The following is a 12,409-nucleotide window of genomic DNA, read 5'->3' on the forward strand; positions in this document are numbered from 1 at the left end:
TCAGGTCATGATCTCAGGGTCCTGGGATCTAGCCCCATGTCAGACTCTCTGCTCAGTGGGGAGTCTGCTTCTCTTTCTCCCTCATCCTCTCTGTTCTCCCTCTCTCTCTCAAATAAATAAATAAAATCTTTTTAAAAAGTTAATCTTGTTAACATGTGAGGAGGTTTTTTGTTTTAAAATGAATATTATAGGGAAGGCTGTGTGGCTCAGTTGGTTAAGCGACTGCCTTCGGCTCTGGTCATGATCCTGGAGTCCCGGGATCGAGTCCCATATCAGGCTCCCTGCTCGACAGGGAGTCTGCTTCTCCCCCCCCCCCCCCCCCCCCAGTTCTTATGCTCATTCTCTCTCTCACACTCTCTCTCAAATAAATAAATAAGTAAAATCTTAAAAAAAAAAATGAATATTTTTAATGTGTTTTATTTTCAAATATAGCAAATATGAATAGTTACAACCTATAAACAAAAGCCTTTTGGGTTCTTAATAATTATTAAGTGTGAAATGAATAATTATTAAGTGTTCTTTAACATAGCAGTTCCCAAAACTTCAGTGTGCAGCAGAATCCCATGGAAAGCTTCAGAAAATGCATTCCAGCCCCTGCCCCACCTCCCCACCCCCTGCTGGGTTTCTGAGTCTGGAGGTCTCAGAGGGGCCCACAGAATTTTCATTTTAACAAGTTCACTGGTGACACTGAAGCTGCTGGTCTGGTGACTACACTTTGAGAACAATTCATTCGTGGATTCTTAATGAAATCCAGTTTTCCTACTTTGTTTTCATTTTAGCCAGTTTTCCTAAGAAAAGCTCAAAATGGCTTTTTTTTTTAATTGTCTTTTTTTAATCAAATATTTATCAAGCACCTACTCAACCTACTGTGCCTTATTCTGGGCTCATGCTGACGGTGCACACTTGCAGAAATCACTGTCCTGAAGGAGCTTCAAAACTTTAGAAGGAAAAGTAGCTGTAGAAAATTCACATATGGAGGTCAGCAGTTTTAATCAAACATTCTTGTTCTCTTTCTGAAAAATTTTGTGTATGTGTGTTAAATATTTCTCCTCCTAATTTTAGACTGCATTAAAATATAGTTTGAGTTTTATATAAGGATATTTCGAAATTACCTAATTTTGAAGATGACAAGTAAATGCATCATATATAACATCACGTGTTCTGATATATTTTTAAAATACCATAATATTTATAGGAAATTTTCATTATTTTGCTAGTTTCTCTGCAAGTCTTTTTAATATTATTAGAAATGTTTAAAACAAAGTTCTATATGTCATTAAGAAGTAAATATGTAAATGATCTATTGCTACTAATTTTGTGAGGCATTAAGTCAGTCTGGGACTAGTCTAGTCATCTCTAAAATGTAGGTATTAGATTAATTAAGTATAAAATCTTTTCCAACTCTTTGGATCTAAGGTACCATTTAAGTTTTCTTATCTATTTTATAAAATGTAGAAGTAAGGGGCTACATTCATAGTGTCGTTTATATGTCATAGCGCCTGTATACTCACTTAAACTAAACTGATTAAAATAAAAGCTGTATTACTGTCACTGTGGCTTTGGTTCTGAGTCATAGGTGACTTATTTAGTCTTCAGCTCTAAGATAAAGGCTTTCTTTTCATCTGGAAACTAAGATATAGTGGTCTCGTGGTTAGAAAGAAAGACTCAAACTCACTGTGGCTATGTCTAATAGTAGAAAAACAACTGACTCACTGACCTCGGGCAGATCACACGATCTTCTAGTTTGTTTAACACCAGAGAATTAAATTGATCATATAATACAAGCTTACTAGAGTCAGTACATAAAACCATTATATACTTAATTTTTTCCCCATTTGAACATGTATGGATATTTCCTCATTCTATTAAAAAATTTCTAATAGCAGGTAATTGCTTGAAATTGCTTGTACAGGATAGCTTTGGAATGTGCAATCCTTTTTTTTTTTAATCTTCGGGAAAAAAACCCTTAAAAAATATGTCACCAAAGTAGTTTTTTCAGATTAATTTTTGGTCGAAGCTATTGGGAGTGAGATGACCTTGGATAATTTCGGTGTGAGCAATGCAAGACATTTCTTTTTAATGGAAAAGACTGATATATATGTTGAGGGAATGAACTTTATTTAGCCAACAAGTATATGTTAAATCCCACTCATGTACCAGACCTTATTCCTAGGCATCTTGTGATGACCAAGAGGAACTCGTTTACCCTCATACAGAACTGGCACTTTAGTGGGGAAGGTTTTTTTTTTTTTTTTTTTTTTTAACTTAAGCATGTGAACTACAACCTGTATATAAACAAAACAGTTATCATTGTGGATTTCTGGACTGGCAGTATTGCTGTATCTGGGAACTTGTTAGATATGCAAGTTCTGGGGCCCCACACCAGACCTAATGGGTCAGAAACTCTGGGTTGGAGCCTAACAATCTGTTTTACAAGCCATAAGGTGATTCTGATGCCTACTAATGTTTGAGAACCATTGGTATAATAACTGCATAAAAGACCTAGCTGAGAAAGCTTTCACTTACTGTTAGGGTGAGGAGAGAGAACCTGAAAATATAGGAAAGAGAGGAAGTTTTTTTGTTTTTTGTTTTTTTTTTTTAAATTTAATTTTATTTAATTTTGTGTGTGTGTGTTCCAAAATTCATTGTTTAGAGGAAGAGAGGAAGTTATTAATGCAACAGCGCACAAAATTTATGGTACCACATCTGCTCTAGAAATAGTCTATCTAGTGGAAGATAGACATGCATAAAAACTAGTACAACATAGCGTGCTAAGGATTCATTAGAGTACAGAGTATAATGGAAACTGCATGGGAAGCAGTACATTCTCTTTGTGGGAGGTGAGGGAAGAGGGCGATCGGGGAAGGAGGAAGTGGTTCAACAAAGCATGAAAAAAAAAGGATATTTTAGGCAGAGGGAGAGGCATGTTTAAAGGCACAAAACCTTGCAAGTCTTACTTTATTGGGGTAAACGACCGGAGTGTCTAAAGCACAAGGTGTAGATTATGACATGGTTTAGATGTCATTCTGCAGACAGTGGTAAACATTGTCAGGAGGGTTGCTAAATGTTCAGTTTTCACATATAGCTGAGTATTAGGTGACTCCTCATTTTTCCCATGAAGCTCTGGGTCCCTGGTTCTCCTTTGACCTTCATCTTCTCTTTTGCTCCTCCCTTTTTCCCCTTGTCTCTGCCACTCTGGCCTTTAGCCCCTTGAACATGCCAGTTAGGTATCTATTTCAGAGCATTTACACGTGGTGTTCCCATTCTCTGAACCTTTCGTCCCCCAGTTATCCACATGGCTTGCTCTCTCACTTCCTTCACATCTTTTTTTTTTTTTTTTTTTTAAGATTTTATTTATTTATTTGACAGAGAGAGATCATAAGTAGGTAGAGAGGCAGGCAGAGAGAGAGAGGAAGGCAGGCTCCCTGCTGAGCAGAGAGCCTGATGTGGGACTTGATCCCAGGACCCTGAGATCATGACCCGAGCCGGAGGCAGCGGCTCAACCCACTGAGCCACCCAGGCTTGCCTATGAGTCATGATGAACTCCTGGATCATAGGTCCAAAATAGACCTGAAAGATGGGGGAGTTTTGGTCAGGTTGGTAAAAGAAAGGAAAAGACAGCTTTCAGCAGGGGTAAAACTTGAACAAACACTAACACAAGACCTAGGTGAGATAGTCAAGAATTAGATGCCTGCCTGAGTGCTTATTTTGAGGAAAATATAATAAGAAACTTAAGTCGGGCAAGTTCAGGAAGGTCTGTGCTAGTGTCTCATATATATCATTGACTCATTTAACAATTACTGAGCTGCTCTGTGTGCTCAGCACTTTTCTAATCGATTGGGTACTTTAGGGAACAAAACAGAAAGCTTCCTGCCTTCTTGGAGCTTACATTCTGGAGGAAGGACACACACAGTTACCAATGTAGGTAACAAGTCAATTATTTAATATGTTAGAAAGGTGGTCAGTGCTATGAAGACAAGAAAAAGCAGGGCAGGGGAAGGAGAGGGCTGGGCTGGGAGGGGCAGGACTTGGGGCAGCGGGGAATAAGGAGTGCTGCGGCATAAAACAGGGCTGGGAAAATAGAACTGGGTCATCGTTAGGGAATGTTGGATAATTCCCTTTTTGGTAATTTTATTTAGCTTCTAATTTCTTTTCTGTTTGGCTACATTTGTATCTCAGCACCCTTGTTTGCTAAACTGAGCATGTAGGAGTATAAACTGAGTTTCCAAGATCTCCTGACAATCTTAAAGTGGAGTGATGGCAGCCTCTTCGCGGGGTGGTTGTGAGGAGTAAATGGTGCAGAACTGCATAGAGATCTGCATGCATCTTGCAGAGAAAGTTCTCAACAAATAGTCTAGCACCAGTTTGAAACATGCAATTTTATGATATGGTTGGCTGGTTTGATTACCTTTTCATTGTTTCGGGTTTTTTTTCCATAACCTTTGAGTTTAAACCCTTTTATACTTTTATTCCCAAATGTATTGGAAAAATGCATGTAAGCTGGAAGACCTGTGGGTTTGCCCTAGGCTCTGTCTGCCGATGCCGATCGATGTGGTTTATACCTGGGTGAATGGCACAGATCTTGAACTACTGAAGGAACTACAGCAAGTCAGAGAACAGATGGAGGAGGAGCAGAAAGCAATGAGGTAAAACTGATTCCTTAAAAACAAAACACACACTGTTCTGAGTGCAAGTAACAGTGCATTTCAGAAGGAAAGGTGATGTTCACAATGCTGTCCAAACAAAAATCTGGTAACATTGCTAGCCTCTCTCAAATTCGTGCCATTAGAAGATGTTGTCAGTCATGTATCCAAGCCTTGTTTCTTGGTGCCCAAGGAGAACTCAGCCACTTTAGTGGCATCCTGGCCTCACTTTGTAAGATGGCCATTTTATGACTGTGCCACTCTAGTGATGCCTTGCTCTCTGAGAGCCCTAAAGGGAAAGGAGCCTCCCAAGAAAGCCCTGGACTTCTGCTGACTCAGGCTGAGTCCCAGGTGTCATACCTTCATGAAATAAGGTGTTTGTTATTCAGCATAACTACAAGAGCTGTTAATTCCCTGGGAAAGGTACAATGCCCTTGAATGGAGAGCCTTTAGAGCTAGGGATCTGGCTGATTTTTCTTCCTTTCTGATTCCTTAGCAGTATTTGTTGAGAATTTCTCCATTCATTTCTTTGTAAATGTTAATGGGTGCTTCCCAGTTGCAGGTAATTGGCCAAGTTATACTGCAACAAATTGTCTCTTTCTCTTTGCATTAGAGGAATTTTATACCTTCCCAGTGCATGAAAATGACTTTGGCAACCTGATTTTACTAGTAAAATGTAGAAGCTTGTATGTCAACTTTTTCAGTTATTGTGGAAGGTATGTGATGGTAATAACTTCAGTATATTTAATTGAAACTTAAAATTTTATATATCTTAAATGTTGTAAGCATTATATTTCTTAACCTACTGGTTAGTTCCAGGGGAGTAACCAAGAAAATCAATGTTGTCAGTAACCTCTTGTTCACATTTAGGGCTAGTACTAGCCTATGCATATGTAATGAAATATATTTGCTTTCATTAGAGAAATCCTTGGGAAGAACACAACGGAACCAACTAAGAAGAGGTAAGTGTGTTGATTCTCTTCTGAGGAATAGAGGTTGAAATGTTGAAGTAAAACTTCCAGGTTCTAACTTGTTTTTGTTGAATACACAGTATTTTATATTTATTGTCCCTCTTCAATCCCTCATCTGCTAGTTTTTGACCCCCAAATTAAGTGCTTCCATTAGATGGAAAATCTAACAGTGCCAAAGGCATAGTTGATTGAGAACTCTTATCCAGGTTGTACCTAATCAAAGCTTTATCGTTTCTGATAGATTAGTTTTCTGGATGTTAAGGTTTTTCTTCTCTGTCGTTTTCATTAATCTCTCTGGGTTTTCTTTTCTCTTGGTACACTTAAAGTATGACTTAGACCCAGTGTTTTCACTAATTTATTTCCTTGAAAAAGCTGTCATAATGTGGCTATTGTGATTTAAATTGTAACTGATTCTGAATAGCCCTAAAAACAAGATTGCCTCACTGACCAGCAGAAATCTCTGTTAACTGCACTCCCCCCACTTAATTGTTAGACTTATAAGAGTTATTTTATAGAAATGAGCCTGAGGAATTTAGAGATCTTGAAGTGCCCTCTGAATCATTTTTTTATGTTATGTATATTCATTTATAAAATAGTACTGTACTGTATATACTACTGTTAATACCACTGTTAATTTTTTTTAATTTTTAAAATACCGATATTTTTAAAATAAGTGCATTTTTATTTTATTTTATTTTTTTTAAGATTTTATTTATTTATTTGACAGAGAGAGATCACAGTAGACAGAGAGGCAGGCAGAGAGAGAGAGGAGGAAGCAGGCTCCCTGCTGAGCAGAGAGCCCAATGCGGGACTCGATCCCAGGACCCTGGGATCATGACCTGAGCAGAAGGCAGCGGCTTAACCCACTGAGCCACCCAGGCGCCCAATAAGTGCATTTTTAAAGTAGTCAAAGTAATAGTGCCACATTACAGAAAGGTTGAGAGGACAGTGAAAAAAATAGGCTCGCATAATTCTATGGTCTCATTCAGCTGTGATCATTATATTATTCCCTTTTCATGCATGTGTTTATAGTCGTTATTTATAATCTTTTTTTTATAATTTATAACCCATGTACAATTTTGTATCATTTTAAAATTTATATAGTCTATACATATCTGTTGATAAATTATCTTGGTGCTTCTTCTCAGTTGTAATAGTTAATAATATTCCATAAAATAACTACTGTAATTTACTAAATGTTGGGCACTTCTGTATTTCACTATTGTAAATATTTTGTGATCTTATATTTGGGTCTGTCACATTTTCTGTGTGTGTGTGTGTGTGTGTGTGTGTGTGTGTGTGTATGTATGTGTTTTCCCTGTTTTGTTTCTCTTCTTCTGCTTGGACTAGATTCCTGAAAGTAAACTACTGAGGAAGAAGCATATGTATAAATTTTTATGGGTCTGAATAAGGACACATGCAAATGCTATAAAATTAATTCTCCAGAGAGGAAATGGGAAATACCCCCCTGCAGTGACACCAGCAGTGTTTGAGAGGAATAGGTGTACTGTGCTTGCACTAACACTGAGTCCCTTTTTTTGAGGGATGCTAATTTAGTAAACAAAATGTGATACCTCATTGTTTCCTTTTGCATTTCTTTAAATATTACTGTGGTTGGACAGTTTTACATATTAACTAGTCACAGCTCCCACTTTGTGAGTTCCCCAGCTGTGTTTTGTCCATTGTTTATTTAGGTATTATGTTTATTCTAGGTATTCCTTTCGTTTAGATAGAAATATCTGAAACATTCATCTTAGAACCTTGTTGCATTTGCTTTTATTTACATTAGTGTCATGTCTTTCCAGTGTATTTGTGAATTGGTAAGTTGTATCTGGTAGGCTGACACTCTGTGAACAGAATTTATCTACTTCCTAATCTGCCTAATGATAGACTTCATTGGAATTATGAAAAATATTTAAAATGGTAGTGAAATGCTTAATTTCTTGTGTACCTTTGAGTTAGTAAATTTTGGTGGCAATTATATTAATAGGAGTTTGAAAGCACTTTCTAAAGCTCTAAAGCTGCCCTTGTTTAAGATAATTTTATATCATACTTGCTATCTTTATATTCCTGACAAGATTTGTGTTTATTAAATATGATTTTTATAGGATATAGAAAAACATCTAGAAAATTTAATGTACAAACAAGCTTTTCAATGTTGATTAATTTTTCAAGAATGTTTTTGAGCATGTTGGTGTCTGTTTCCAGTGAGAAGCAGTTGGAGTGTTTGCTGACACATTGCATCAAGGTGCCAATGCTTGTCCTGGATCCAGCTCTGCCAGCCAACATCACATTGAAGGAACTGCCATCTCTTTATCCATCTTTTCATTCTGCCAGTGACATAGTCAATGTTGCAAAACCAAAAAACCCTTCCACTAATGTCTCAGTTGTTGTTTTCGACAGTGCTAAGAATGGTAAGATCTCCTATGGGTATTTTAAACTCATGTCATCATTGATGGTTTGAATAACAAAATTCTAAATGGAACAGACATGATTCAGTTTTTAAAGAAGTACTTGATAAACTAAAAACATAAAAGGAGAAGCAAAAGAGCTGCCACTGTATTTCAGCCCTAACTTCAGAAAGGGATTCCATATATCTTACTCCCTGTTATACACTTGCCTTTCTGTGCTGTGGTCAGGACCTTAAATTTGATACCTTATTTCGCTTGGCTCTGAGTTATTGTGGAGGCTTATTACTATTATTATTTTTTGCCATATAACTCTTCAGCAAGTTATTTTCTCCAGTTTGAACAGAGCATACTGGAGGATTCTTATTTTACATTCTGAATTATCTGATTATACAGTTTGTTGGTCAGATAATAGAACTGAAATTGTAATTTCTGGATAGAATAATACACACATTCGAGATCCTGTCCTCCCACTTGGCCACTGAGCTGGTGAGCCTGTGTCTACTCTGGTCTGTTGTCTCTCATGCTTCTGTCCTGAGCCTCTCTCCTTGGAGCCTACATGTGTTTCACCTGTATAAAATGAAAACGGTCATGTCCCTTTTACAGCATTGAGTCCTGTTCTTAAGTTCCCATTCTTTCTGTGTCATACCTCCCAGCTTAAATCTTTGAAATATCTTTGATGTGTTCTTCCTTTTTACCTCCATCACTAATAATTTATCTCACCCTGTTACTTGCTTTTGTTTTTCACAAATGATTCCCTCCTTTACTTATCTCACTTTGTCTACACCAGACTGAATTCCTTCACATAGGCCCCGGTGATAGCCGCCTAGCTGCTCTGCCTACCTGTAAAGTTTCTCTCCCATCTCCCTGGCACGCAATCTGAATAAATCAGAAATCTCGGATTTTATTGGTTTGCCTCCTTTTTGAAGACGATAATACAGTAGTATGTATTTGTTTTCTGCATGGATACAGATTCCTCCTCCTGGTGTTCAGGACTCAGCCTTGATTCTGCACTTAGTTCCTCGTGTCCCTGCCCTGCTGCATCTCCTTGAGGCTGCCCGTGTCTTCACACATGTGTGGTGCTGTTCTCCTGGTCCTCCTCCTCTCCCAGCCTGCCTCCTGTTCTTTCCAGCCCCACCTCTGTCTCCTTGAAGATCGTGGACAGTACACTCACAATGATTTTATTTATTTTTACTTTCTGTCTCCCTTTTGTACTTGTAATGTGACTCACAACTTAGGTTTCTGTGTGTGTGTGTGTGTGTGTGTGTGTGTGTGTGTGTGTGTGTATGTGTTTAAGATTTACTTATTTTTTAGAAGGGGCAGGCAGAGAGAGAATATGCAAGCAGACTTCATGCTGAGTGCAGAGCCCGATGTGAGGCTCCATCTCTTGAGCCTGAGATCATGACCTGAGGCAAAATCAAGAGTCAGATGCTTAACTGACTGTGCCAGCCAGGTGCACCAAAACGTAGTTTTTGATTACACAGGAGTTTATGGTGTCCTCATCTAATTTCTTAATCGAGCACAGAGACCTTATTACTCACCAATTTGTGTCCTGAACAGTGTCTAACATCATGCTTTCTTTCTGACACTTAAGTTATTTGTAATTTGAAAGAAAATTGTAACCTTTCTAAGTGCAGATATCGCCACTTTACACTGTAGATTTGTTTCTGAATTATTTTGTATAAATAACATTTTTGTATTTGAGTTACAGTTAAATATATAGGAAAAGTAAAGGGATAACCTTTGACAAATTACAGCAAATTATCTTGATTTCTTGTTTTGCTAAATTTAGCTTTGTTTTTTAAAATTAGTTAAGGTACTTTGATAATGTTTTACCTGAGGAGAAGAAAGAATGACATTATGTTAAGAATTATAACTCAGTTACAACATCTGTGGAGAGAATCTTGGATTTTTCCTCTAATTTTATAACATAATAAAGACTTATGAGGTTGTGAGTTTTGATATAAATAAATTTTATATTAAACTATAGTCTTCTAAGCACTGTTTTTGAATTCCTACTTGGGCTTCTGTTTGACTGCCCTACTTAATCATTTGTTCAGTAAAGATTTGTGGAGCAACTGCTCTGTTTTGGTTGTTGTTCCAGGTAACAGAGAAATAGCAAAGAACAAAAGACAGATCCTGGCCATCAGGGAGCTTATACTTCTAGTGGACCACAGACTCCCTCTTTATTCTCCTCAGTTATCTAGATCAGGGATTGCCAAATTCTTTCTTAAAGAACCAGAGAATACATATTTTAAGGCTTTGTGGGCCAAGAGGCAACATGGAGGATATTATGTAGATATTTTGTATAAGTATTTAACATTTAGCCATTTTAAAATGTCAAAACCGTTCTTAGCTTGGGGCCATACTAAAACAAGCAGTGGCTAAATTTTGGCCCTAGAATGCCAACCCCTGATACAGATAAAAAATTTGTATCCACATTTGATGTTCCATTTATCTCATTTAACCTTTTTCAAGTTCATCATCAAGTGCTGTTGGCTTTTTTCTCTTTCTGAAATGTGTCCTTTCTGCCCCTCCGATTCTGTGTCACTACTTGTGGTCTAGGCTCTGTAGAGTAGACAGGACTTCAGCAGTTGCACAGTCTAGTCCTGCAGCCTGGGCCTGGATTGCTCAGCAAAGTGGTTTTTCCGGTCAAGCTTATTCCCTTTGATTTATAGGAAACGAATTTTCTCCTGTGATAATTCATTTTGCCTTTGGACTACATTGACCTTTACAAGGAATTATGGAGTGCTTCCTTACAGCTTTCTCACACTGGTTAAATTGTACCCGTTGGGATCTTCCAGAACTAATGTAATCTCTTTCCCATGTGACATTTCTTTTCATTCCTATTCTTTTAGCTGTCTCTTAGGGGCTTATCTGTGTCCTAGTTTATTCTTCTCAGAGTGAGCTTTGGTTTCATTTGCTTTTATTTATTTTTTTATTTTTATAGATTTATTTATTTTAGAGAAAGAGAGTGAGCATGGGGGAGGGGCGGAAGGAGAGAGAGAGAAAGAGTTTCAAGCAGACTCCACACCAAGCAAGGAGCCTGATGTGGGGCTCCATGTCATGACCCTGAGATCATGACCTGCGCTGAAACCAAGAGTCAGAAGCTCATCCGACTATACTACCCAGGCGCCCCATGGTTTCTGTTACTTTTAAAGTGTGTCAGCTGGAATAGAACATTTTTTTCAGGTGGTTCATTTGCAGAGAGAGCAGGACTGTTTGTTATTTTTTTAGTGTATACCATGTGCCAAGTACTGTTCTCAGAGCTGAAAGTGCAACAGTGAAGAAATGGACAGAAATCTTTGCCTGCATTGAGTTTACATCTCAACAGAGGGAGACACAATAAATACAGAATACAAGTAAATTATGTTTGCAGAAGACAAGTGGTGTAGAGAAAAATTGAGCAGAGGAAACTGGGTGATAAAGGCAGACTTACCAAGAAGGTGACTTCCAAGTGAAAATTTCAAGAATATGAGAGGGCCAGCAGTGTGAATATATGGACAAGGAGTGATTCAGTTAAGTGGATGAGCCAGTGCAAAGACCCTGAGTCAGGGGTGTGTTTGGCATATTTCAAGAAGAGCAGAAAGGCCTCTGTGACTGGGCTTTCTATGCCCATGAGTGAACAAGGGAAGGGGGCAAAAGATGAGCCTAGAGAAGTAATGGGAAAACTGGTGGGATCGGCCCTGGCAGCCATGACAGGGACTTTGGCTTTAACTCAGAATGTGATGAGCAGGGGCGCCTGGTGGCTCAGTCTAGGTTAAGTGTCTCCCTGCTCAGCAGTCTGCTTCTCTCTCCCCCCTCTGCTGTTCCTCCTGCTTGTGTGCTTATTCTCTCTCTGTCAAATAAATAAAATCTTTTTTAAAAAAACGCAGTGAGCAGTTATTGTAGGGTTTTGAGTATAGGAGTGATGTGATTGAACTCATGTTCCAAAAGGATCAGTCTGGCTGCTGTGGTGGGAATAAACTGAGGAGGGGCAAAGGTTGTAACAATTCAGGTAAGGGGGAGGGTGGCGTGGATCAGAGTAGTGGTGAGGAGAGGTTGGATTCTGGGCATTTTGAAGGTCAGCCCAACAGGATTTACTCATGGGTTGGTGTTGGGGAATACCACTTTTCTTATCCTAAGTCCTCCAGTTCAAAAGCACAGAATTACAGTGGAAATTCAGTATGGCCATAGTACATTGTTGACATACTGAACTCGCCCTGGACTTAAAACTCCTAAGTCTTTTTTAAAAAACTTAATAAAGGGATGTCTGGTTGGCTCAGTTGGTAGAGCATGTAAGTCTTGATCTTAAAGTTGTGGGTTCAAGACCCATGATGAGGAAGATGAAAAAGAGAAGAAAAAAGAAACAATACACGCTAATGCTCAAATACTTGCCAATTTATGC

The 12,409-nt window shown here is 38.3% G+C and overlaps 1 protein-coding gene across 2 annotated transcripts in view; it reads left to right on the forward strand.

Moving 5' to 3' along the window:
- Positions 1 to 12,409, forward strand: part of GNPTAB (N-acetylglucosamine-1-phosphate transferase subunits alpha and beta) — a 75,878-nt gene that overhangs the window by 30,638 nt on the left and 32,831 nt on the right. The window contains exons 3-5 of one of the 2 annotated variants that reach the window (XM_059402242.1): positions 4,527 to 4,646; positions 5,564 to 5,605; positions 7,823 to 8,028. In XM_059402242.1, the coding sequence (XP_059258225.1) occupies positions 4,527 to 4,646; positions 5,564 to 5,605; positions 7,823 to 8,028 (368 nt within the window). Of the gene's footprint in view, positions 1 to 4,500; positions 4,647 to 5,563; positions 5,606 to 7,822; positions 8,029 to 12,409 lie in introns of both variants that reach the window. The other variant, XM_059402243.1, reaches the window with a different exon arrangement.

This window comes from Mustela nigripes, chromosome 6, assembly GCF_022355385.1.
Source record: "Mustela nigripes isolate SB6536 chromosome 6, MUSNIG.SB6536, whole genome shotgun sequence".
Taxonomy (NCBI): domain Eukaryota; kingdom Metazoa; phylum Chordata; class Mammalia; order Carnivora; family Mustelidae; genus Mustela; species Mustela nigripes.